The following is a 24,562-nucleotide window of genomic DNA, read 5'->3' as shown; positions in this document are numbered from 1 at the left end:
TTTATTGTTGTCGAGGCCCCTGTGGTAGTAATCGTACTTTCCCCCATGGGAGTGAAGTCTCGGGGATGCTCCAGGCACTTTGCTGCAGATGGAAATGAAGGGAATTTCCCATGAGCACCTTTTCATGTTTGAACATCAGTTTTTTTTTCCAAGCATTTGTTGATTAAACTAGATAAGCTGATTCTACACTGCTTCCACAAATCGGCTTATAAATATTTATAAAATATATAAATATATTCATATATATACATATATAGGAATCATGTATAAGAACTAAAATGCAAATGGGATTGTTGCAGGCTTCTCTGCATGTATTTATTTGCATATGGGTCCCTTAATTAGGATGTCTGTACGTATCTAAAGGTGAACCTCACTCACTCAGATGGCTTAGGTACTTGCCCTTCTGTATACATTTTTACTGTTCAGGTCTTCACTGTGAATGGAGTTTTCCTCTCATTTACAAGAACAATATAAGGTCTAGTGTAGAGTTTTGACAAAATCACAGAACACATGGCATTTCTACTCTGCTTTCTATAATCAGGAAAGTTCTCTCTACATTTTAGAATATCAGAGCCCTTCACTTGTTGGCCCCCAGCACTCAGGGCTGTAAGGTTCACAAATGGCACCCATCTGTGCCAAGAGTGTGGTGAAGGCTGAGTCATCTGACCAGATCACACTTCCCCCTGCTCAGTAGTCCGTTGCCTGTGCTCTCACAAACCTGCTTGGCTTTCTGGACAGCCAATGATGCAGCTGGCTGTTCGTGCCCCAGCCCATTTATCTGCAGGTTCTCGCCTGTTTTTCCTTGTGCTTCCAATGAACGCAGGGATATCACAATCCTGGCGTGTGCACCTCTGCCTGCAGCGTTGGCCCATTGCTGAGGACGTTTTTCCCTCTTGAGTTCAATGTTGACGTCACCTTGGACACTGCTGGGCATGATGCATCAGTAAGCTCAGTTGTCCTGGTCACTGAAGCTCCTGCTAAATACACCCAAACAACACCCTTGTTTTGAAGTCCCAGAGGTCTCCTCTAGATGCCATGCTGGCTAACATTATAGGTAACCAGGCCCTTCTAGGTTTTTTATACACGACCCTAAGCATGCTGGGATGTTAACACATGAGCTGCATCTTTGTGGAAGCCTCTGCTTTCAGTATACTTAGTGATCCTCATGTGCCCAGGTGTTTCCATTTTGTTTGCCGATTATCTGTATATGAATATATGAGTCGTCTATATGAAATCTCAGAGGGGGTGCACATGATCAGTCTACGGAACTGCTTCAATCTCTGCAGTGAAGAAAGATTTTTTTTTCACCACCAATCAGCCTGTAAACCGAGATGCTCAGCTTCTGCTTCTCGATCAAAGGCTGGCTCAGCGCCTGCCCAAGCACCAGTCCTCGTGAGGGGGACCCCAGGGGCCCGACCTGCTCTGCCACAGGCCACTGCTTGTGCTGACCTGGCAAGAGCAAGGGAGAGGGACCGGTTTCACTCTTGGCACCACCGAGGATACAGACGGGCATCAGATATACTGGGCAAAAACCGCACCTCGCCGGAGACATTCGTTTGCAGGAGCTCATGAGGAAGCAAGAGTAGAATAACACTCCCTCCCCCACCCAGCTACCAGTGGCAGACAGCCTAGGGAAGAAGCAGCGCAACTGCTTTCGTTTCTTTTTGCAAACTAATAAACATCCAAACACAGCAAGATGTGCTCATTGCCGCACTGGATATGTGACCGGTTCATACAACCAGTGTGTCAGTGAAATAAGCTGGAACCCATGTAAGAGAAAGGCTGCTGACCACCTTCAGCTGCGTCTGATCTCAGCTTCAGCATGTAAACTGATATACAGTTTATCAGGGAGGGAGGGGGTGTGGCGTTAATCCTGTATGAATTTTGCATTTTGTCTTTTGGAAACTTCCTTCCTCCTTGTGCTTATCACTTACAGGAAACATTTTTTTTTTATAATCAGAAGCACTAAAACCAGCAGAAACTAAAACATTGTAAGTTTCGTTAAACACAGGATTCCCTCACTCTGTGTAGGAGACAGACAGACAGAGGCCAGGGATCATCAAAAACCAAGTCATGTACTTAAGGAGCAGTGCTTGCATTGCAAATAGCTGTGCTGAAGAAATATGGAAAATAAATTACATGTATATAGGTAATGATGCTTTGCTGAATTTGTAAGGGTTTATACATTATCTAAAGATAATGTGATGTGCGAAATTGGACTACTAGCTTGTTGGAGTTACCTGTGATTTGAAATTAATCCTACAGAATGGGCTGTACAGAATATATAGTCATCCTGAGGCATATAACAATATACAAAGGTCAAAGTTATTAGGGGTTTAAGGAAGGGATGTTTTCAATGTAGAGTTATTAATTATGCTCTCTATTTATGCAGGTCTTGTACTACAGTGCTGGAGAGCCTAGTCAGTGAAAACAATTGATTTTACAATCACTGAAATATAACCTTGACCCATTTGTACAGAAGTCCTTTTCCATCTCCTTGTTCCCCTATGGGAGGCAGGCGGCTCATAATACTTTCATGTTCCAGAGCTGCTTCCCCTTTCCCAGTCATGTCAATCAGCATAGAAATTAATTGAAACCCACAGTGCAGGAGCCGGAGAGCCGCTCAAGCTGCAGTTCACGCAGAACACTGGTCTGCAAAGCTGATTGCTGGTAATTGACCAGAAGACGCAGAGAATGATCGAGCCGAGGTTTATGTACAGTGTAAATTGAAAAGTTTCCGACTTAATGGAAGTCTGACAATAATAGCTTTTCCAAACCCAATCAAGGAGGAAAAATAATATCTTTGACCCCCCTTGATGGCTTAAAAATAACAAATTAATAATGAAGTTCCACCACTTGCACTGATTTATTTGTTTTTTTCTTTTTTCAATTATAATTTATGATTATGCAGCTACATTTTCTTTTTTAATTTATTTGTGCAGGATTTTTTTTCCCGAGTATGTCACCAAATATCAATTTATTTTTTAGTTATACTGGTTGCATCGAGCAAACAGAGAGCATCAGTATTTATCAATTAGTTATCAGAATCTTAAACAGTTTAAATTGGAATCTTTTTCTTCTCCATCATCTGAGCTACTTCAAGAGTAGCAGTGTCCCAGGCCACCAACATAGTGATCAAGGCTGGCTGGCTGTGGACCTTTGAAAAGCAAAATCTCATGTCAGTATCCTAACAAAAGAAGAAGAAACACCAGGCCCTGTCCAATTCCTCCGAATAGTCACCTTTGCTGCAGTCATCCAAGTTCAGAAAGGTTGCTTGTCAGGCATTGATAGTGTTGACTAAGCTATATCATAGAGTATGAGAACTTCAGGGAACTAAGGTCTTACTACTGTATATAGCCCAAAACAGAACTCACACATTTCCAAAACATTTTGATTATAGGGCACTACAAAAACATGTAATTAAGTGCTCATTACCTCAGATGTCCATAATTGACAGCCAGGAGCCGTTGATAACCTCAGCTGAACTCACCTTAGTGGCCATGACCTTTTGGATAATACATAAATATTACCCCAGACTACAGCTTGTTCCATGTAATTAGAAACTTTTTTAAGCCAGAGTTATCCAGTTCAAAACGATTGTTTTTTTTTAATGTTACTGGAAGTGTCACTTCTACGTATGGAGATACTAACCGTTTACTGTGAAGGTTTAATTAATTTAGTGTTGTGTCAGGAAATGTTTGGTGCAGAGAAATGAAGAAAATGTAGGTGAAAATTAGTTGGCATTTACCAAAAGCTGTTTTTAAACATCCATTTTAGATGGTCGTTTAGGATCTGTAAAACGTTACTTCAGTTGAATTCAGTAGAAACATCATAAAACCCATTTGTTCTATTTCAGGTGGCAAGCGAATGGCTATCTGTCTGCTACCAGATGTACAGTGCGTGTGTTCTAGGAGCTCTAGAACATAAACTGTAACTTAACGCAGTGTCAGTGTAATAGGATTTAAAGTTGTTGCTGGTATACTGGAGACAAGGAAACATGTGAATTCCTGTTCTGCACAATTTGTCATGTTTGCAGATGGGCTCAGTTGTGTTTTCCAGTTTCTCATGTTAGTAAGCTATAAGCTATAGTGCAGTAAGCTATAACTTTGCTTTCACATCCAGACCAACGTTTCCAATTCATCTTTTAAATATATAGATTGTCTGGTAGGCATATCTTGTTTGGTGTATTCATGCATAAACTATTTTTCTTTCAGATTTTGTAGGAAGTCTGTTTTAGATTGATCCACTCAGATTATTTTTACATTCCTTCCTGTGATAATCGCCATAGATCTTTTAGGTAAAGCTGTGACTTGATGAGGTAACATTGTTTTTTAGAACCCATGCACACGTTTCTCTCGTGCACCCTTGTAGCCGTTGGTATTTGTTTTATGAAGACCTTGATGAGGATAAAGGGTCCTGAAGTCAGTAAGAGGCTGACATCAGCTTAATGTGGCCTAACCTGCCTAAATTCAATCAAAATGCATTGTCAGTCAAAGCTGTCATTTGATCAGGCACAGATTTCAGCCACAAGCATGCTACAGTATATTACATCCAGCCACATAAGTTGCTGAGCTCTGTGTTGTACAGTATGATTTAACGTGTATTGGAACTTGCTGCTTGCCTGAGCTGTAGAATTTTACTCGGTCTACAACAGATTACTGAAAACAATATGATTAAGACATAGGTGACTTTTTATCTGCAGAGCTAAGCTGCAAGTCCATGGTATTCGGCTGTACTGTATACCTTTTTGTTGTGCTGGTTTTACATTTACTGTATATTTATTGATGAAGTATTAACAGTAGAAGTGTTCAGTTAAGCAATATACTTGAAACTTGGACTTTGTATGTTTTCCTGTGAGGTGGTTTAAAAGATCACTGTGCTCCACAACAGATATTATTTTACTGAAAGTCATGTTGCTGCAGTAAAGTAAATTACAATTAGAATCGAGTAGGTGCATTCTAAGTGTAGTTTAATGTAGCGTTTAGTTCATCACAGGGCTATGATTTAACATGCTTTCATTAACAGACTGTGTTGCCATAGGCAGTGGGTTACTCCTCTGGCAGTTATGAGCACTTTTCTGCCAGACATGTCTGATATTGCCAGCCTCCAGTCTAATCTCATCAGATTGAGGGGCCACAGCGAGACAGCGGCTGCTTAGTGCTGCGACAGCAGACCTCTAAGAAAATCAGGATGTGATTTAAAGAATTGTTCATGAACCAGTAGGCGGCACTTTTCTTTCGGTGCTAGAATTCCCCCAAATCAAGTATGGTGCCTGTCATTTATTGCGAGAGATGTTTAACCCAGATCTTACCTACTTGGTCATTGAAGATCCCAAGACACTGCTGATAAGAGTACAGGTATAAATACCAATTTCTTAAAGTCAGCTTTATTGCCAAACCAACCCTTTGGGTTGTTAGGAATTTTTTGTGGGGTGATTGAAAGATAGAAATAACTGAGATACAAAAAAGAGAAAGAAAATTCATAAATTACATTCATATACAAAATACCAAATTATTCTACATTATGGTGAAGATGGAATCCACTAATTTACCAATAATACTTGTATGACACTGTTGTGTTAAGAGACCGAATAGCTTCAGGGCAGGTGCTCCTCCTGAACTGCTCTTTCTAGATTGGACACATCTCAGCCTTCTTCCACAGGGAAGGGGCTCGATCACTGGAAACGCTGGGTGGGAGTGGTCACTAATAATCTTCAGAGTTTTTTTTTATTTAAATGTGTTGCATATAAGAAACCAACAATTAAATTCCACTCTGCTTGGACAATGTGGCCCACAAAGGGGTAATTCTGTGTTATTTGGTATATCAGTTTATCTTTTCTCTTCCTGGGGGGCTGTTGTGTAGGGACGAAATTCCTGCTGTTTAACACCAGGTCTGCAAGTTCTTTCTTCTATCTGGACATCTGAGGGTCCGGGGATCTCTTCTGAAATTCACAGGGAACAGTGTTTTGAAGGATTAGGGATGCAGTTAAAGACAATGAGTACAATGAATTGCAAGCAGAAATTAAGAAGGATATTAGAAAGGCCAAGAGAAAAAAATACATTGAAATGAAGATTAAAATAAACAATAAAATGTTCTACAACATAAAATAAATATATGCAAGTCTAGAATGGAAAGTTCTTGGCAATGCAGGGGAACTGGCTTATATTCTAAAGTTTGTACTTATATTGTTAATAAATGAAGTCAGCGACATGCCTCAGTGTGGACGGACAAAGGCAGTGGACGGACAAAGTTCTGTATTTTATAGTTTAATTATAGAAGTTCAGGCGGTAGCTGCGTCAGCATGCGAAGGCTTCATGCACAAAGAAGGGTCCTCTGCCGAAACGTTGTGTTTTCTTTCTTCTCTTTTCAGCATGGAATAAACCTATTACTTGTTCCTAACTAATGAAGATCAATAAATGCTAGAAGCACTCAAGATGAATATACCCAGGACCCGATAGTATCATAGCAATTGTACTCAGGGAAACGAGATGTTCATTAAGGGCGGAGCAGTGGCTCTGTGGCTAAGGATCTGCGCCTGTGACCGGAAGGTTGTCGGTTCAAATCCCGCGGCCGGCAGAGGAATCCTACTCCGTTGGGCCCCTGAGCAAGGCCCTTAACCCCAACTGCTCCAGGGGCACCGTACAATGGCAGACCCTGCGCTCTGACCCCAAGCTTCTCTCCCTGTCTCTGTGTCTGTGTCTCCCTGGAGAAAAGCTGGGGTATGCGAAAAGACGCATTCCTAATGCAAGAAATTGTATAGGGCTAATAAAGAAACATTATTATTATTATTACATTATTATTAAGAAGCCATTAAGTCAACTCTTCCAGCAGTTTCTCAAGACAGGAGTAATATCATAATACCCATGGACTAGAGAACTGCTCATCTAATGGCCAACACACTAATAACAAATCATTTAGAATATTGTGTACAATTTTGTACTTCATATTATAGAGAACATTGGTGATCTAGAATCTGTATACATTCTGGCCTTCTTTAGCTCCAAGTAAGGAGCTCCCCAATTACACAACACATCAGGGTTTAGTGGCTGGAAATTTGCAACGTTTAGTGAAATGACATATAAATGTCATATATTTCCTATAGGAACAATGTAGATATGAAGGATTCAGGACCATACGGGGATAAACTTTGTCTATGTGACTTAAAGCTAGAGGCTTTTCCACATAAGAAATAATGAAAGAATCTAATTTGTGGTCCCTATTCCACAAATCTAATTCATGGAACAGAAACCACAAATTAGGGGTTTTTCCCCCACACACTGTTCCAACAGTTAAAGTTAGCGATCACACCTTAATCAATTGGTTCAATCAGAAATGTATTGTATGGTGAGAAAAATTCACCTTTAGTGCTGGGGCATAATGATCCATAATCTAAGTCAAGTGTAACAGCACTGTCTACAAGAAGACACATTTTTCATGTTAGATTTTGCTCTTCACAATGTTTTTCATTTTCAGAATAAAATAATTAACCAACCCACCTACTGGCTTTTGGTGCCTTGAAAAATGACATGAGAGCAGGGATTGTTTATGCCGAGTTCCTTGGTTCATCAGCGATGTCGGTCTGAAGCAACGTAGAGCAGGGCGACTGAATCCAACTGTTTTCTACACTGTAGCAATGGCTTCAGAATGTATCAGATAACTCACATGGCCTAGATATCTGAAGACGCTCTTTTAAATGAAAGTCTGTATCGTACCATTTTTGCTTTCTTAAATCTTTTAAAAACAGATTTTTAGTTGGTGTAACATGTGTTGTTTATAAGGAGGGTTTGGTGAAGTCCATTCTAAACCATGCAGAAATGTCTTTGTAGTATTTATTTTCTTTAATAGTAAGTAACGGTTAAACGGTCACCCTGTGGTATCCTTCAGGAAGGTGCTTTACTCAGCCCACTTCAGTCAAATTCCTGGCTGGATTTACAAGAACAAATGGAAGAGATTTCAGTGATGAAATTCAGTTTTATGAATTCTAAAATGTTTCAGTTGAGCATTCATGCATAACCATAAACATGACAACTGTGGGCTCTATGTAATTATGTACACATATATTTAATATCACTTTTAATATTTTAATTATTTTATGTCTTTCTAGCTTCCTCAGTTTGATCATTTAAAATGAAACATTGTGTTTCAGGGAAGCAACTTTTATCAACCTAGTGCAGCCAGTCTGTATTTATAATACATATAGCATTTTGTTTTTCTATTCTGCACAGACTGACTGTTTCTCGCCCTTCCAGTATTTAAGGATTAACTTTTGTGATAAAGAATTGCTCAAAACCATTAATATCTTTCCGTGTAAATGACATTTCACAACATAGCATGCTCAAAATTCAGAAGATGAGCATGTATAACGATGTGCCATGTTTTTAAATGCAAAAAACAATGTATTTCAATGATATATTCAGTCACAGAATTGATGGATAATACTTTCCATTGGTGACATAACACCTTTCATGTTTAGAGGACGTAGCAGGTATGAAATTTAATTGAGCAAAATCTTGAAGAAACATACCCATCATTTTGAGTGATAATTGGAAAGTTGCAAAACCTTTCCATGAATGGTCATATATGACATCTAGCTCTAAATGTTATTTCTTTTCTTTATTTAATTTCTCTGTAGTTGTCTGGATGTTTCTCTGATTTTATGTGTTTGTGTTTTTCTACAACATTGACAGAAGTGTGCAGGTGTGTTTATGACATGCAGGCAGGAGGGAGGAACGAGCTGCCTCTTGGACACAGACCTGCAGTTTCTCAAGGAAACTAATACCTTGTACTACATTGCACAGAACACTGTTAAACGTTGCTATTAACCATGTTATCTGCTCTCTTCTATTATTTTCAGTTAAAAGTACTTTATCTTTCCTTTCAGTGTTATTTTTTTCATAAATGTGTTTTTTAACCTCAGTCCTTGAAGTGAAACAGTTACCTACAGTAAAAACTCAATTAAAACATCAAGTGATACAGATTTATTACAGTCAATAAGTAATTACCTCCAGGTCTGGTTTTGGTAAATGAAAAAATCTTTAATATTGAAGCTGCGGGTTAATTCATATTGCAAAGCCTTGACCTCACCTGGCACATCATAAATAATTATTTTTTTGTTTCAGTAGTTTTCCACTACCCTTGAAGTATTGCTGTTTTAAGTGAAGCGCTCAAATGAAAACAGAGATGCCTGTTGTATCATGTGAGAGACAGGAAATTCAAGTTAAACTCATTGCAACATATTCAAAAATATTTAAACTATATATTTACTACAGTTTTACAAACTCTTCATAACTCTTCATAGTTTATCAGTGTGCAGATGTGTCAGTGATATACATTATAAAGAACCATATACCTAGTAAATCACATTATAAAAACAGAAGTATGATAGGAGTTACTGTACTAAAGTACAAATGGCCTCTGGAAGAAATGCTTCTGCACTTTTAACAAGGAAACAGCCCCACTGTGGAGTTCTAGGTGGTTCTAGTCACCCTTTGCTGCTGTTGTGTCTCTGCTCTGGGCCTTTTCTTTACGGTGTGTTGTAAATTCAGCTAGAGGAACTAATGAATTGGGGCCCTCAGAGCTTAAATATTACTTATAAAACCATTTTAACGGCTTTGATAGTTATCAAGCATAATTGATTTTTGTCTAGGTGCTTTTAGCTGTGAAATGTGTGAGGCTGAAGGTATGTACATGTAGTACTGTAATTTAAAGTGAAATACCTTTTTGTTGAAGTAGAGCATTGAAACAGTGTCTGATTCATTTCTTTTAAATGATTAACATTCCCATTTTATGTCTGGACATTGAGCTCTCATGCAGGGATAAAATGAGTATCTTGAAGTACTTGGTAGCATGATGTTTTGTTTCTTTCAGTATATTAGTAGTGCATTTTGAGAAAGGTATCTTTTTAATGAAAGCTTGGAAAGGCTTAAGAATTGGTTTATAAAGATATGAGTCTTCTCCCTTTCTAATTTTGTTAAGAATGTGACTTGTGTTAGAAAGTTTTGTGTTAACATAAAGTTTTTGAAATGATGCTCAGTTATCACCCATGTTGACCCCATTAAAATGTAAATGCTATAAGGAAGGTGGCAGGAGTGTGAGAAAAGGAAGACAGGCAGTGCCAACAGAATCATAATCACTGCTTTGTTTTGACCCCAAAGAATTCCAATGAAGTGTAACACCCACCTCGCCAGCCATTTTGCACCAGCAGTGCTTGTACAGAGCATATCAGGGGAAGAACTGAGACATTGATTCACCGGGACATTAGTGAAGCTCAAGTAGAGTTTATCTAGCTTCGAGGTTAACACTCCTACTCTTATGTGCAGTGCCATGAGATATTTAGTAGTCAAGTAGTCAAGGCACCAGTTTAACATCTTTCCCAAAGGACCTCCTCCGGCACCATATCCTGTTCACATACTGAGGCATTGAATTGTGGTTCAGGAGGGAAGAGCGCCACCTGCTGGTCCATCATCACCTCTTTCATTACCCATCCCAATACTGGACCAGACCAAGCTTGTGATGATCGTAAGTGAACACGGCCAGTCCTGCTGCTTGATGATTGATGCTGAGTGGACACGATCACTGCTGCTGCTTGATGAGTGATGCTGAGGGGACACAGTCACTGCTGCTGCTTGATGAGTGACTCTGAGTGGACACAGTCACTGCTCCTGCTTGATGAGTGACGCTGAGGGGACACAGTCACTGCTGCTGCTTGATGAGTGACTCTGAGGGGACACAGTCACTGCTGCTGCTTGATGAGTGACTCTGAGGGGACACGATCACTGCTGCTGCTTGATGAGTGACTCTGAGTGGACACAGTCACTGCTGCTGCTTGATGAGTGACTCTGAGTGGACACAGTCACTGCTGCTGCTTGATGAGTGACTCTGAGGGGACACAGACACTGCTGCTGCTTGATGAGTGACTCTGAGGGGACACAGTCACTGCTGCTGCTTGATGAGTGACACTGAGGGGACACAGTCACTGCTGCTGCTAGATAATTGGCACTGAGGGGACACAGTCACTGCTGCTGCTTGATGAGTGATGCTGAGGGGACACAGTCACTGCTGCTGCTTGATGAGTGACTCTGAGTGGACACAGTCACTGCTCCTGCTTGATGAGTGACGCTGAGGGGACACAGTCACTGCTGCTGCTTGATGAGTGACTCTGAGGGGACACAGTCACTGCTGCTGCTTGATGAGTGACTCTGAGGGGACACGATCACTGCTGCTGCTTGATGAGTGACTCTGAGTGGACACAGTCACTGCTGCTGCTTGATGAGTGACTCTGAGGGGACACGATCACTGCTGCTGCTTGATGAGTGACTCTGAGTGGACACAGTCACTGCTGCTGCTTGATGAGTGACTCTGAGGGGACACGATCACTGCTGCTGCTTGATGAGTGACTCTGAGTGGACACAGTCACTGCTGCTGCTTGATGAGTGACTCTGAGGGGACACAGACACTGCTGCTGCTTGATGAGTGACTCTGAGGGGACACAGTCACTGCTGCTGCTTGATGAGTGACACTGAGGGGACACAGTCACTGCTGCTGCTAGATAATTGGCACTGAGGGGACACAGTCACTGCTGCTGCTTGATGAGTGACACTGAATGGACATGATCACTGCTGCTTCTTGATGAGTGATGCTGAGTGGACATGATCACTGCTGCTGCTTGATGAGTGACGCTGAGGGGACACGATCACTGCTGCTGCTTGATGAGTGACTCTGAGGGGACACAGTCACTGCTGCTGCTTGATGAGTGACTTTGAGTGGACACAGTCACTGCTGCTGCTTGATGAGTGATGCTGAGTGGACACAGTCACTGCTGCTGCTAGATAATTGACACTGAGGGGACACAGTCACTGCTGCTGCTTGATGATTGACACTGAATGGACATGATCACTGCTGCTTCTTGATGATTAAAGCTGAGTGGACACGGCCACTGCTGCTGCTTGATGAGTGATGCTGACTGGACACAGTCACTGCTGCTGCTTGATGATAGACACTTAGCGGACAAGGCCAGTGATGCTGCTTGGAATCCTACTCCGTTTGCCCCTGAGCAAGGCCCTTAACCCCAGCTGCCAGTCAGTGGTAGCAAGACAGTGATTTAATATAAAATCTGATTAATCCGACCAACGTTGAATGGTTCTTAATGCTGGCCTCCCCTGTTTAAGCTTCTGCTTGTAAACGAGAAGTAGCAGAATGGCGGCGTGATCAGATTTGCCGAAAGGAGGTTGGGGGAGGGCTTTGTAACCATCCTGGAAGGGAGTGTAAACATTGTCCAACGTGTTTGTTCCACGCATCTGGCAGTCGATGTGTTGATGTAGATTGGGTATTATTTTCTTTACGTTCGCACCGTTGAAATCACCCGCTATGATGAATGCCCCCTCAGAATGTGTATTCTCGTGTCTGTTAAGGTGAGAGTGTAGTTCATCCAGTGCCTTTGTGAAATTTGCCTGCGGCGGAATATACACCACTGTGAGAACTACTGATGTGAACTCCCTCGGGAGATAGAAAGGGCGACATTTTATTGTCGAATGTTCAAGATGTGTAGAGCAAGATGTTGAAATAATCTCCACATCTGTGCACCAGGAATCGTTTACCATAAAGAATACCCCGCCGCCTTTGCTCTTACCCGAATCCGTTGTTCTGTCCTGACAGTGAAGAGAAAATCCTCCCGGGAATGCTCAGGAAGGTTTCAGGGAACGCCAGCACGTTGCAGTTCTTGATGTCCCGTTGGAAAGCAAACCTATCATTAAAAAAACTATCATTAAAAAGGATGAGGGTCTTGTTTTTCAACACTTGTCAATCAACGTGGCAGGACAGGTTCACACGAGGGAGTAACTAAGCCCTGCTGCTGGTGGAGCTGCTGAGATGGAGAAGTCAGCAGCGAGCAGGACAGACCCTCGCGATGCGCCCCCAGCGCCACGAGTGGGTTTTTGTTTATTGACCTACTCATTAAATATTAGTTTTTTGTGATATCCACAAGCCATGTGTTCCTATAGTATGTTTTTCAATAAAGCTAAGGCAAGAAGACAGTGGAGAGCAGTTTTGTGCCCTGTTTGAGGATTAACAGTGCAAACAATGAGTCTTCTAAGAAAGAAAAGTACTTTGGTGTGGTTGTATAGGAGCTCTGCATGAATAATACAAATGCACTCCATCTTTCTTCATTACTTTGCCAAGAAGTCAAAATAAAAGGTCAACACAATATGAAAACAGAATGATATTTAAAAATATGCACACCTGGCATTCCATGAATCGAGTTGAAATATTTGAAGGACGTTAAGCACCTAGAGCACGCATTGTATTCCAGAGAAAAATTATGTTTTCCTTCATCATGATGAACTTTATCTAGATCCAGCTTGGTGAAGCTCATCCGCAGCTGTGGTCCATCAGGGAGTGGGAGGATCCACAGTACGAGCTGGAGTCAACCACAAGGCCCATAGGCCACTTCCACTATTGCAAGAGTGATCGGGAAGCATGCATGCTGTGCACATAAAACATGACTTGTACTATATAAATTATTTTACACTGGAAAATGCACCAGGCTTACATTCTCTGTGAATACAGAGCAGCGCAAAACGTCATCCCATGAATAGCCAGTCATGTTATAATATTACTCTTAAAAACTCATCAAAATGTGACAGAATCTCTCCCAGACACCCATAGCTGCCAGCTGGTATTGTGTTTGACTAAAACTCTTTTAACACAGAAGTGGTGAGCTGATACATTATAGCTGTGATGATTAAAAGCCTCATGCTTGGTTGATAAATTGGAAAGTGTGTAGCAAATTTGTACTCGGCACTTGGCACATACAAGTAGAGGTTAAAAATGAGAAACTGAACTTCATCAAAAGAAAGATGGGTGTTCCAAAGCTTCCCATGAGCTGCAAAAGAGATCTTAAATAAAACTAAACTATTTATGGAATCCCATTCTTTAAATTAAAATGGAAAAAATGCAGCCTGTAAATCATGAAACTTTGCCTGTCTGAATAAAAAAAAACATCTTTTTGGTCTAAAGCCAAAATGCAATGGACATTGAAAGAGTATCATTCATGATCGCCGATTTATTTTCTCCATGAGGGAAATAGGCACAAAACTGTGCCTTCACTCCAGGATAATGTGCAATTTGGTTACGTCAGTGTTCATATACACATGAGCACATGATGAGGCTGTTTTGCTTGGAGCTCTAAGCAGTGCAGTGCAGTTTGATTCTTATTACATTGTTATGCTGCATTGCATAGCAAGTATGTCTGAAACCCAGGAGATATGTGGTTTAATAAGACATACTGCACGTACAGGATAAGTTATTTTGCAGCATTTTTTAAATATTATATTCAAATACTTATCAGCATCTAAATGTTTCATTTCAAGTTATTCAAATTTCCAAATGTACTGCAATGGTAAAGTTACAGTAAACTTTAACTGCCTGGAATCTGTCTATCTTTGTAATTTACCTGCTGTATAGCTACTTTTGTCCATCATACTGTGTGAAATACTTCTAGGTCCTGATTCTGAAAGCTGCAAGGCTGTGAATCCGAGGTGGTACAGAAGGCAGTACTGACAGCAATAAGCTGATGAGGAAACGAGCTGGTCTCTGTCCACGAGTGAAAAGAACAGTTATGACCTACATGAGGCTATTGGGACCATACAGCTACATGCAGTAGAGCCTGTGCTGGGCTTTGCATATGGTGGAAAAAGAAATCGCTCATTTTCAAGAAAATATGATCCTGCTTTTGACATCTGACAGCTGTGTTTTTGTAAAAGATTTTTTTTTTGAGAGTTTGATAAATCTGCTCAAACCTTTGTGTTGACGTTGGCGTGAAAATGAATGTCCTTGTCAAATTAAAAGGCAGGTAGGGATGGGAATACCCAGAGCCTGTTCTAGCTTAATGCAAACTTCATGAAAGCGTGATGAGCTGGAAGTGACGGCGCTGGTGCCCCTGGGACTGCAAAAGATGACTTTCACACCATCTGAAGATGATGCTACCTTGATTAGGTTTATAAATATATCCTTGGAGCACTTCCAGTTGCTGATACCCAAACTAAGTACAGACAGAATTAGGTTTGGTTTCTGAGAGCTCAAAGGATATTTTTAGCCATATTGTTCTGTATGCATCCAGGGGTCTCTTATTGCTGAAAGGAGAGTCAGAAGAGAAACAGCAACGTGTTTCAAAGATCAGCTGCATAGTTTCCCTTCTGCCATTGCACCTTCCTACCAGTTTCAAGTCATTACTTGAAACTCATTCTTTGAGTTTAATGATTTGCCTGTGTTTTATTGTTCCTGTGCATGATGAAAGTGGTGTTACCTAAACCGTGGTTAGTGACTAACAAAACTTTCAGGTTGCGTTCCCTTAATAAGTTCATTTCATCCATACATCCATTTTCTAACCTCTTCTTCCAGTTCGTGATCACAGGGGAGCTGGAGCCTATCCTGGCAAGCAGCGGGCGCAAGGCAGGGTACCCCCTGGATGGGACGCCAGTCCATCGCAGGGCACACACAGACCCCACACACCCACACACTCACACCAGGGCCAGTTTTCCCAGATGCCAGTTAACATACCAGCATGTCTTTGGACTGTGGGAGGAAACTGGAACCCACATGAAAAAGAACATACAGACTCCATTTAGATAGCACCGGGAGCCCTTGTGATGACATAGACATTTTCATACAATGTGTAAACAAGTTTTAATGTAACACTTCTCAATTCCAAAGTTATAATCAAAAACAATTGATCTGAGAAAGAAACTAAGAGAAAACACGCTCCACAGCCAAACATGTTTTTCTTTTTTTCCACTTTAAATTAACCTCTACTTGTTCCTTTGTCACTCACATCAAGTTGCAGCTCCCCATTGTAACCTCTTCGTTAGAAATATATCCCGGTGTACGCCAAGTGATTGAAGAACAACTAATTTAAAGAACGAAATTTCTGTAGGTGACCAACATGGAAATAAGACCTGTATTTACTGTTTAATTGTATTTACTAGATGCAGTGGAGGATTACTGTATTATTGTAAATGATAAGTGACAAACACATTAAACATACATTTTTTTAAAAACATAAAAAATGTGGTACTATAGTATCTCAGTTATTGAGAAATCAGTGATCTTGGATCAGAACTAATAATTCACAGAACTAGGTATTTGCCCTGGCCATGTGCTTCCTGTGCTTCACTTAAATGAAAGTAAAAGCTTTGCCAGAAGTAAATTAAAATCTTCTAGTTAAATTGTAAAGTTGTTAATCGTTTTACTTTAAAAAGGCAAAAAGCAGATGAGACAAATCAGTTTTCTCCTTTCGTGGATTTAATAGCTCATTACAAGTGTCACTGTGCTGTATGTGACTGCTTTTGGTACTGTAGCATCGTGTGCTTCTCCAGCAGGGTCTCTGTGTACCGAACAGGCCGACTCCTGGGATGTCTCTGCCACCAAAGCATTTTAAGATGGATTTTGTGTTTTATCTCAAATGTTCTCACATGGTATTCTTATAAAGAAAATACAAATAAATGAATAGCCTGTATTATTTTGTAGATACTGTATGGAATATTTATCCCATAACTTTGTTGTACTTTATGTGATAGCTTTTCTTGGCATTACCTTATTATATTGTTCAATATCCACACTCATTATATGTGTGATTGATACCAGGCCTACTGTACATTTATTTACATGTCTGGTAGAAAACAGTTAATAAAATTAACAGGCAGTGGAAAATCTGCAGCTTTTAGAAGTGTTCATCAAATAGGCTTAGTCAAATTTAGTGTTGAAGAACGTCAGTAAAAAAGGGATAGAATAAAGAACATCCGATAGTATGTGTTAGCTTTTAAAAGTGATTTCCTATTGGTTAAATACAGAGCTTGTGTGAGGAAGAACTATATTTAGGATTCTGTAACTTCTTCTTAGCTCATGTCACCTTGTGCTCAAACTTGTGTGCTTGTGTTGGAAAATAGCTTTTACGTTGAATTATTTCTTCGGTCAGGGCTATTCCTTTGGATTCATTTGCTCACATGGCATGGAATTGTGGCTTGATTTAGAGATTTTAATTATGTCCTGAATGGTGAGTGTATATCTGCCAGTGCTGAAAGCGCAGAAGGAGCAAGCCGAGGAAGATATATGGGTTTCAAATTGGAAAAATTTATAGGGAATTCAAGGTTCTGTACCCATAGGCTTTGAATATAAGCACATTGACACTTTTCTCAAGTTACTACATTATAGCTAGATTTAATGCCAGGGCCTATCTAGGAAATGTCATGTTTTATTTTATGCACTCTGCACAACAGATAATAACAGAGTGGCAGTGTTTTTTCAAGGCAAAATCTTTGGAAAATTTCACAATGCCAAAATGATCTTGGCTTTTTTTTGGTCTGAGGCAGTTTTTAGCCCTTTTAATAATGTTATGTTAGCGCTGTACAGTAAAGCTTAGGACGCGTGTATTTCAGGCTATGTCCTTGTGGAGAGAGAAGGACAGAAAATGTGCCTCAAAAATTGAATCTTGCAATGCCTTTGATTGTGGTGATTGTAGAGCTACACTGCACTGTACACAGCAGTATATATTCTGTGGAGTAACTTGTTGTGCTACTGTAGCTAATGTAAAGTTAAGTAAATTAATGGAGGTGTTAAATTAAGAGTGAGATCATCTGGGGGATCTGCAGTGAGGAATCCTGAATATTGCTGTTGGTTTGGTTGCAGATGTGAACTGAGAGCTAGTCACCTGTCCTCCATTTCTGTCTTGGGGACAGAGTGTTCGTATTAAATTGACCAAACCTGGAGGACAGTAACAACTCTGCCGTGCGTTATTTTAATCCAGTTATCTGGCTTTGCGCTGCATTTGTGTCTCTAGTGTTATACATACTACTGCATTTTATTAAAGTGCACTTTAACTGCACGTTTCTGAATGCTGTATATATTCCACAGTTTATAGTGCTACAGTATAAGGAATATTAGGTGCTCTCTAATATCCAGCCGTCCATTTTCTTACCTCTTTGTCCAGCGCAGGGGCCTATAAGGCAGGATACTCCTGTATGGGACACCAGTCCATCGCAGGACACACACACACACACACAGAGCCAGAGCCAGAGCCTGTACGGGACACCAGTCCATCGCAGGGCACACACACACACCGGGAGTCAATTAGCCCACCAGTGTGTCGCTGGGCTTTGGGAGGAAACAGGCGCGCCTGCAAACGCGGGGAGAACACACAGACTCCACACAGACAGCACCCCAGGTCTGGAGGTGAACTCGGAGCCCTGGCACTGCGAGGCAGCAATGCTAACCACTGCCCGCTTTCTCGCATCATATCAGTAAAAGTAAATGATGGCTAATCATGAAACAGCATGGCAAAAGCACGGACATTAATTTTATTTAGTAAACAGACGAAGATGAAGTCTGAAGAGACAGCTCCTACCCTTTCATCTTCGGGACAGTACATTCCCAATCACTTGAATCTTCACGATGCCTAGTTATTAAATATAATGTTAGTTACCGTGGGCTTTTTGCAGTTTGATTTATTCCTCATCTATGCTTTCTCTTCTATTTTGTTTGATCACATAAAATTAAAATAAACCTTAAAAAGATTAAAGGTCCAAAAACAAGAATACATGCGGGTATTTGTAACACTGTAGATGCATGAAGATTTCTTTATACTGCCTCAGAATAAATATTTTGTGGTTCATAAAATTTATATTACAAGATGTAATCAGTTTTATAATGAAAACCAAATTATTTTTGACACCATCTCTACAAATAGAGCAGATTTGACTCATTACCATTTATATAAACACTTGCATCCACAATGAGGATGAGTGATTGAACTATTTTTCTATTACTTTTCTCTTGCTCCTCACTGTGCAGATTTTAACAAGCTATTTTTTGTTCCAAGTCATGAATTCAGAAGAGATTGGGGGATTGAGCTTGCAGCAATGTAATGTTTTTTTGAAGATTCCTGTTATTTCTAGATTTGCATGAAAAGTTAACATTTCCCTTAATTCAGCAAAGTCTAATTTGTGAAAAAAAAACATAATTGGAAAACATTTTGTAAAGTTTGCCAGGTGGAAATTTTCTAGAAATGTCCTCTTTTCCCCTGCCTTTAGTTTCCAAGATATTGAAGATTTTTATGAAGGCATTTACCTTCTGGATGTTTGCTTTATCAACAGAAGATCTTGTTTGTAGTGAACAGATATCCCAGGGCTTTGAATGAATTCTTGTTGATGATTTCATGTACTTTGTTGTGCTCTGATTTCCAGTTGAAAGCACAATGGTCTGAAACTACTGATGTTTCCAAGACACTGTCAGATACTGTAGCTTGTCCTACTTTAAAGCATAAGACTTTAAGTGCCATTAATTTTTGTGAGTTTTGATTGCTTATATTAAGAGGCTTTTGTTATTGATCTCTACGGATATGGATACAGGTTTGTGCAGCCTCCTGTTTTCTCATCCTGTCCCAGGATGGGCTAGCAGTGTGCAGGAATCAGATTTTTGGAAGTGAAGGTAGCATATCCTTTATGACTAAACCTGGGTGTAATTAATGTTGGAGACTAAAGGTTATCAGGTATTAGACAACTTACAATTTGTTTTGTGGTTTCTTACTGGATTTACAACCAAATGTTAAGACATCTTGCAAAAGCGTTAGTGTTTATCAACAGCATGTTTTGTTTTCACAGTAGGAAAGTTGCCACAGATTAAATGTGACACGTGCTCTGCACTCATCACTGCCAGCTGTTCCTAGGTCTGAGTGCCGTATACTACTATTCATTTCAGTTCATGTCAACACATTGCTTACCGTCAGTGTATACAATATCTGAAATTTTAAATGAAAGTAATGGTAATTATTTATACAGACATAAATAAAGTCGGGAACGAAAATCCACTCAAATTTAGTAGCAAGATTATTTGGAATTATAGGTTTTCATTGGTCCGTGTACACTGTATAGACCATCTTTACAGGGCTTTTGTCATTATGATTTACTTGAGATGCAGTAATATGGAACTGGCACTCTTACGCATTTTTTTAAACAACCTACTTTTCTGTCTCCCAGGTTTCCCCCAGGATTTTTAACACATCAGCCATTAGATGTGCTTAAGGATTTGACTTCAGTAGGGAATATAAGTGTATTATGATTCCTTATCTAATACAGCTGATCTTCCCCTTGGCTGCAGGGTGATTATTTTGCTTTTTTAAGCTCTTCAACTGTTAGCATGGCCACTCCTTTAGCAATCTAACTGCTTTGTATGGTGTTAATGAAAAATGTCTTACATACTTTGTCTTGTAGACAAAAGGTTTAATAATCTAAGTGACAACAGTGATTATTTTTGGAGGCTGTGATTATGCACTATTACCAGTCTTGCAGTCAGCTATTTGTCTTAATAATTGGTATTGGCATAAAAGTGTAATCTGGGTGACTCAGAAGGAGATTTCTTGAACTTTCAGTAACTGGTAATTGAAATTTGGCAGGCATTTTAAGAGGGTGGCGGATTATCATGTGATTACATTTAAATTTTCCCTGCATTGGTTTTACCTAAAGGAATTGTGCTTTTATGAAACGTTGACTGTTTTCTCTTCTTGCTAGAAGTGCTTTAATGATTGGAATCAAATTTCAGTTTAAGGTCTTGCCATGCTTTTGAAACAACTTGTGTGACAACATGGTATTAAGACAAAATTGTTCTTCTGAATAAAGTAGATAAAGTAGAAGGGAGAGTGTTGTCAATGTTATTTGAAATTTAAAATATAGTTGGGCAATCATGCATTTAAAGACAGAAGTATCCACTTTGTTGCATGTTTTAAATAACAATGAGATGTTTTATATAACAATAAGAGCCTAGAAACCAAAAGAAGATCTGAACCTGTTTTTTTAGGAAAAACTGTATCTTACAGTATCAAGTGCCAACTGTATGAAGTCACTGTATCTTACTTAATTTCTGAAAAAGGTTTTCCATCAACGGGTAAAGAAGTGTGGTACAGTACAAGGCAATTTAGAGGCACGCTTCAAAAAGTCATAACAACATGTTAAACTGCATATTGTCACAAATTGGCATCTTTAGACCAACATGTACAGTTAATGTTTCTTGATGTGTGAAAACATTTGAATCTGTTGCACAATGAAGGAAAATAAAAATTTAAAATTAAAGCAAAATGACGATAATTTTCACCTTCTTTTGCATTGTCAACCTTGAGCATGATGTGTGGTGTTAAGAATGACATCCAGCTCGGCTAATGAGTTGTGAAAACGGGGAACGGCTCGTTGGTGGAAGGTGATTGGTCAGTGACATTTAAGAGCACCTCCAAGGGTCCTTGAACCTCTGCAAAGCATCATGGGAAGAAGATGGGTGAGCTGCATGCAGGTTTGTTTTATCTTGATTCTGTGTTGTATTTTTCAGTGGAATTGGGAGAAACTGGCCATGGGCGTCTGGAGGCAGCAGTATATTGGCAGAATATGGTACTCTTCATCTGGAGTTCATGCACCTCAGCAAACTTTCTGGGAACCCTGTTTTTGCAGAAAAGGTACAATGTAAAGCACATACATTAATATACATTTTAAACTGGCACTCACTTTACTTATGATGAATTGAACAGATTGAAGTAAGCACACGGTATTTTTATTTGCAACAGGCAGCTTAAATTAATATTCCTATTCATTCACAAACTTGTATCTTTACCAAACAAGGGAAATCTGTATTTTATAAAGTGTTATTTAGACTATTAATAAAAAATGAAAGTCTATTAATACCTGCAGATTTACATTAATTAGATGATTGGTGTATTCAGTCATTTTTATAAGGCACAATAAGTAATTTTGAAGGAACTCAAAAAATGCTTTATTCTTTTAAATAACAGGGCCTTCGTGTGTTTATAATTTTTTTGTTGTTGTTCTCAATGTCACAGGTAATGAATATTCGCAAGGTTTTGAATCGTTTGGACAAACCACAAGGACTGTACCCAAATTATTTAAACCCTAACAGCGGACAGTGGGGACAGCGTAAGTCATTTCCCCCTTTACTTGGTCTCCTGTCACCACAGAGCACAGCGTCTTGCAAAAGTATTCACCCCCCTGCAAAGTTTTGACTTTTTGTTGCTGTTTGATTTTGGAACCGTGAAAGCCTTTACTGAAAAAGACTCATACATCTTGTGCAAGGTATATTTCAGACATAACTCTTCAGACGTAGTTCAGGTGGGGAGCTGCGTCAGCATGTGTGGGCTGCAAAAGAACAAGTAAAGGTTTATTCCATGCTGAAGAGAGAAGAAAGGAAACACAACGTTTTCGTTATCTTCTTCTTCCACACCCGAAGAAGGCTTCACAGCCGAAAAGTTGTGTTTATTTTCTTCTCTTTTTAGCATGTAATAAACCTTTACTTGGTCCTTTATTCTTTAGACAACAGGTAGAAGTTTTCAAAAGTTCAGTCAGACAAAAATACTGTAACTTTTTTTTCTGGAATTATAAAGTGTTACATCTGGCACCTCCATCCCCGCTGTCAGGGTGCTGGTGGCAGTTTCTCATCAGCAGGGACTAGGAAGTGTGTCAGGAATGAGGGGGAAATGGAAGGTTCAAAGTACAGGTGAATCCTAGAGACAAAATGGCTTAATTTCCCATCTAACATTAGGTGGAATAATTACATTTCAGCAAGACCATGATGTGAATGTTAAAGTCATACATGAGCACTGTAGTTTAACAAGAGCATGAATGTCAGTGAGTGGACCATAGTCCTGGATAAAATTTGCTCAGTTAATAGTCTCAGCATACATTTACTGTTGGATTCTTCAGAACATGTTCGATTCTACCAGGAAGAATGGATGGCAATCGCATCATTCCACTATGCTTAGCTGGTTGAGACTCATCCAAATGAACTGACTGCACTTATTGCTGCCAAAGGAGCTTCTATCAAGTGCTGATTTACTTATGCAATTACTAATTTTTATAACTTCTTTGCAGGATTTGCTGACATTCAACATCCTTCACATATCTTTCAGTATCAATCCTTTTTTATCGTAGTAATTTGAATAATAACACTTATTTAAAAAAAATACACATTGTAATTCTTCAAAATCTTTAATTACTGGTAGGGAGGTGAATACTTTTAAATACTTATGGTTTTCCTGATCAGCTGAAATTACATTAATTTGTTTTTTTATTGTTTGGTAAAATACTTATATCTACTTTTTCACCCTTGCTTAGAACTTCAAAAACAATTAGGATCACAGCGACAAACAGCATTGTGAATTTATATTGTGGAACATTTTCTCTCGTTTTTTTTAAGTACCATTAGGTCTTTCTTTGGGGGCCTGAGCAGATCTCTCTCTGTTGATGCATCACATGTAATAACCCAGCCCACTACGTCTGGCCTGCTGGAGCTCTAAAACTGGCTGTTTGCTCAGGACGAATAATACCTGGAAGTGCTCAGGAGCTCAGGAGCGCAGGAGCTGTGGCTTTGATTTTAATAAAGTTTTCAGTCCCACTGTCCCTCTTCCAGAGCAGCCCATGGCTTTCTTTGCATTGCAGTGAGGCTCAGTCTGGGAGAGGCCGTGCTGGAGGACTGCCAGCTCCCATACAGATCGGCTCAGACTGCTGCTTCTGACGGTGCTGGGCTGCGCAGTGCATCACCAGGGTTGGGTTCCCTGCAGTAATATACATCAAGACCAAGCTAATTATTGCAGAGTGTCCCCAAAGGTGGATGGGCGTGACTGGGGCTCCTGTTGTCAGGGCTTTCCGGTAATTCTCGGTAATTAATGTGGAAAAGGCTCTGAAGGTCAGATAAATGTTTAGACGCGAGGGCTTTGCCTTTTCGTTTCCAACATCTGCATGATCCACCGTTATGCTCTGTCTGCGTTGCGCTTTGTCAGTTTCAGTCTGCAAACTGAGGTGGAACCTCTCTCTGCATCCTGTCTCAGGAGTCCAAACAAGCTTGTACTTTCCTTGCAGGAACATAGTTTAACAAAAGAAATAAAAAACTATGAATAACATTTAATATTACATATATTAAAGTACAGTATATACAAAGCACAGTATTTTAACGAACCAAGACCATATCTAATTGGTTACTTGTCCACGTCTCTGATTAATTTCATTGCAGATACAGTAATTAACAGGTTTCACTGTAGATGCGTTCCATTTCAGTGATCACTGATTTGCTTTGTGCAAGATGATTCCTGTGTGATTGTCCCATTTACAGTGTTCATGTAAAAATACAGTGTATTTGCAGTATTTTTATTGTTGACGTTTGTATCACTGTGGGAGAGAAATCACTTGCATTAACGGTTTAATGTTTGTGTTACTTTTGAACTGCCCTTTATTAAGAACATGATAGTGTTTTCAAATGGAAGGAGGCCATTTGGCTCATCCAGCTCATTTGTTTCGCCAGCTAATTGATCTCAGGTTCTCAGCCAGACGTTTTCTGAGAGGAGCCAGGGTTGTCAGCTTCAGTAACTTGGCGCTGAGGTTGGCATTGTCATTGTCTTTGAGGATTTTGAATACTTGAATCTATTTCCCACATATTCTTCTTTGTTTAAAATTTTTTTTTTGAAATATTCAGTCTTTTTTCCTGTCGGTGAAGAGCAGTCCTTTGACTTGGGAAATGTGTCTGG

At 39.8% G+C, this 24,562-nt stretch overlaps 1 protein-coding gene across 2 annotated transcripts in view; it reads left to right on the top strand.

The window, feature by feature from the left end:
• The window catches only part of man1a1 (mannosidase, alpha, class 1A, member 1), a 188,993-nt gene that overhangs the window by 141,417 nt on the left and 23,014 nt on the right, over positions 1–24,562 (top strand). For both annotated transcript variants that reach the window (XM_006626437.3, XM_015359314.2), the window contains exons 7-8: positions 21,364–21,487; positions 21,869–21,962. In XM_006626437.3, coding sequence (XP_006626500.3) covers positions 21,364–21,487; positions 21,869–21,962 — 218 coding nt within the window. The remainder of the gene's footprint in view (positions 1–21,363; positions 21,488–21,868; positions 21,963–24,562) is intronic.

This window comes from Lepisosteus oculatus, chromosome 2 (assembly GCF_040954835.1).
Source record: "Lepisosteus oculatus isolate fLepOcu1 chromosome 2, fLepOcu1.hap2, whole genome shotgun sequence".
NCBI lineage: Eukaryota > Metazoa > Chordata > Actinopteri > Semionotiformes > Lepisosteidae > Lepisosteus > Lepisosteus oculatus.
Note: the sequence above shows the minus strand (reverse complement) of the source record. Positions and strands in the feature narration are given on the sequence as shown.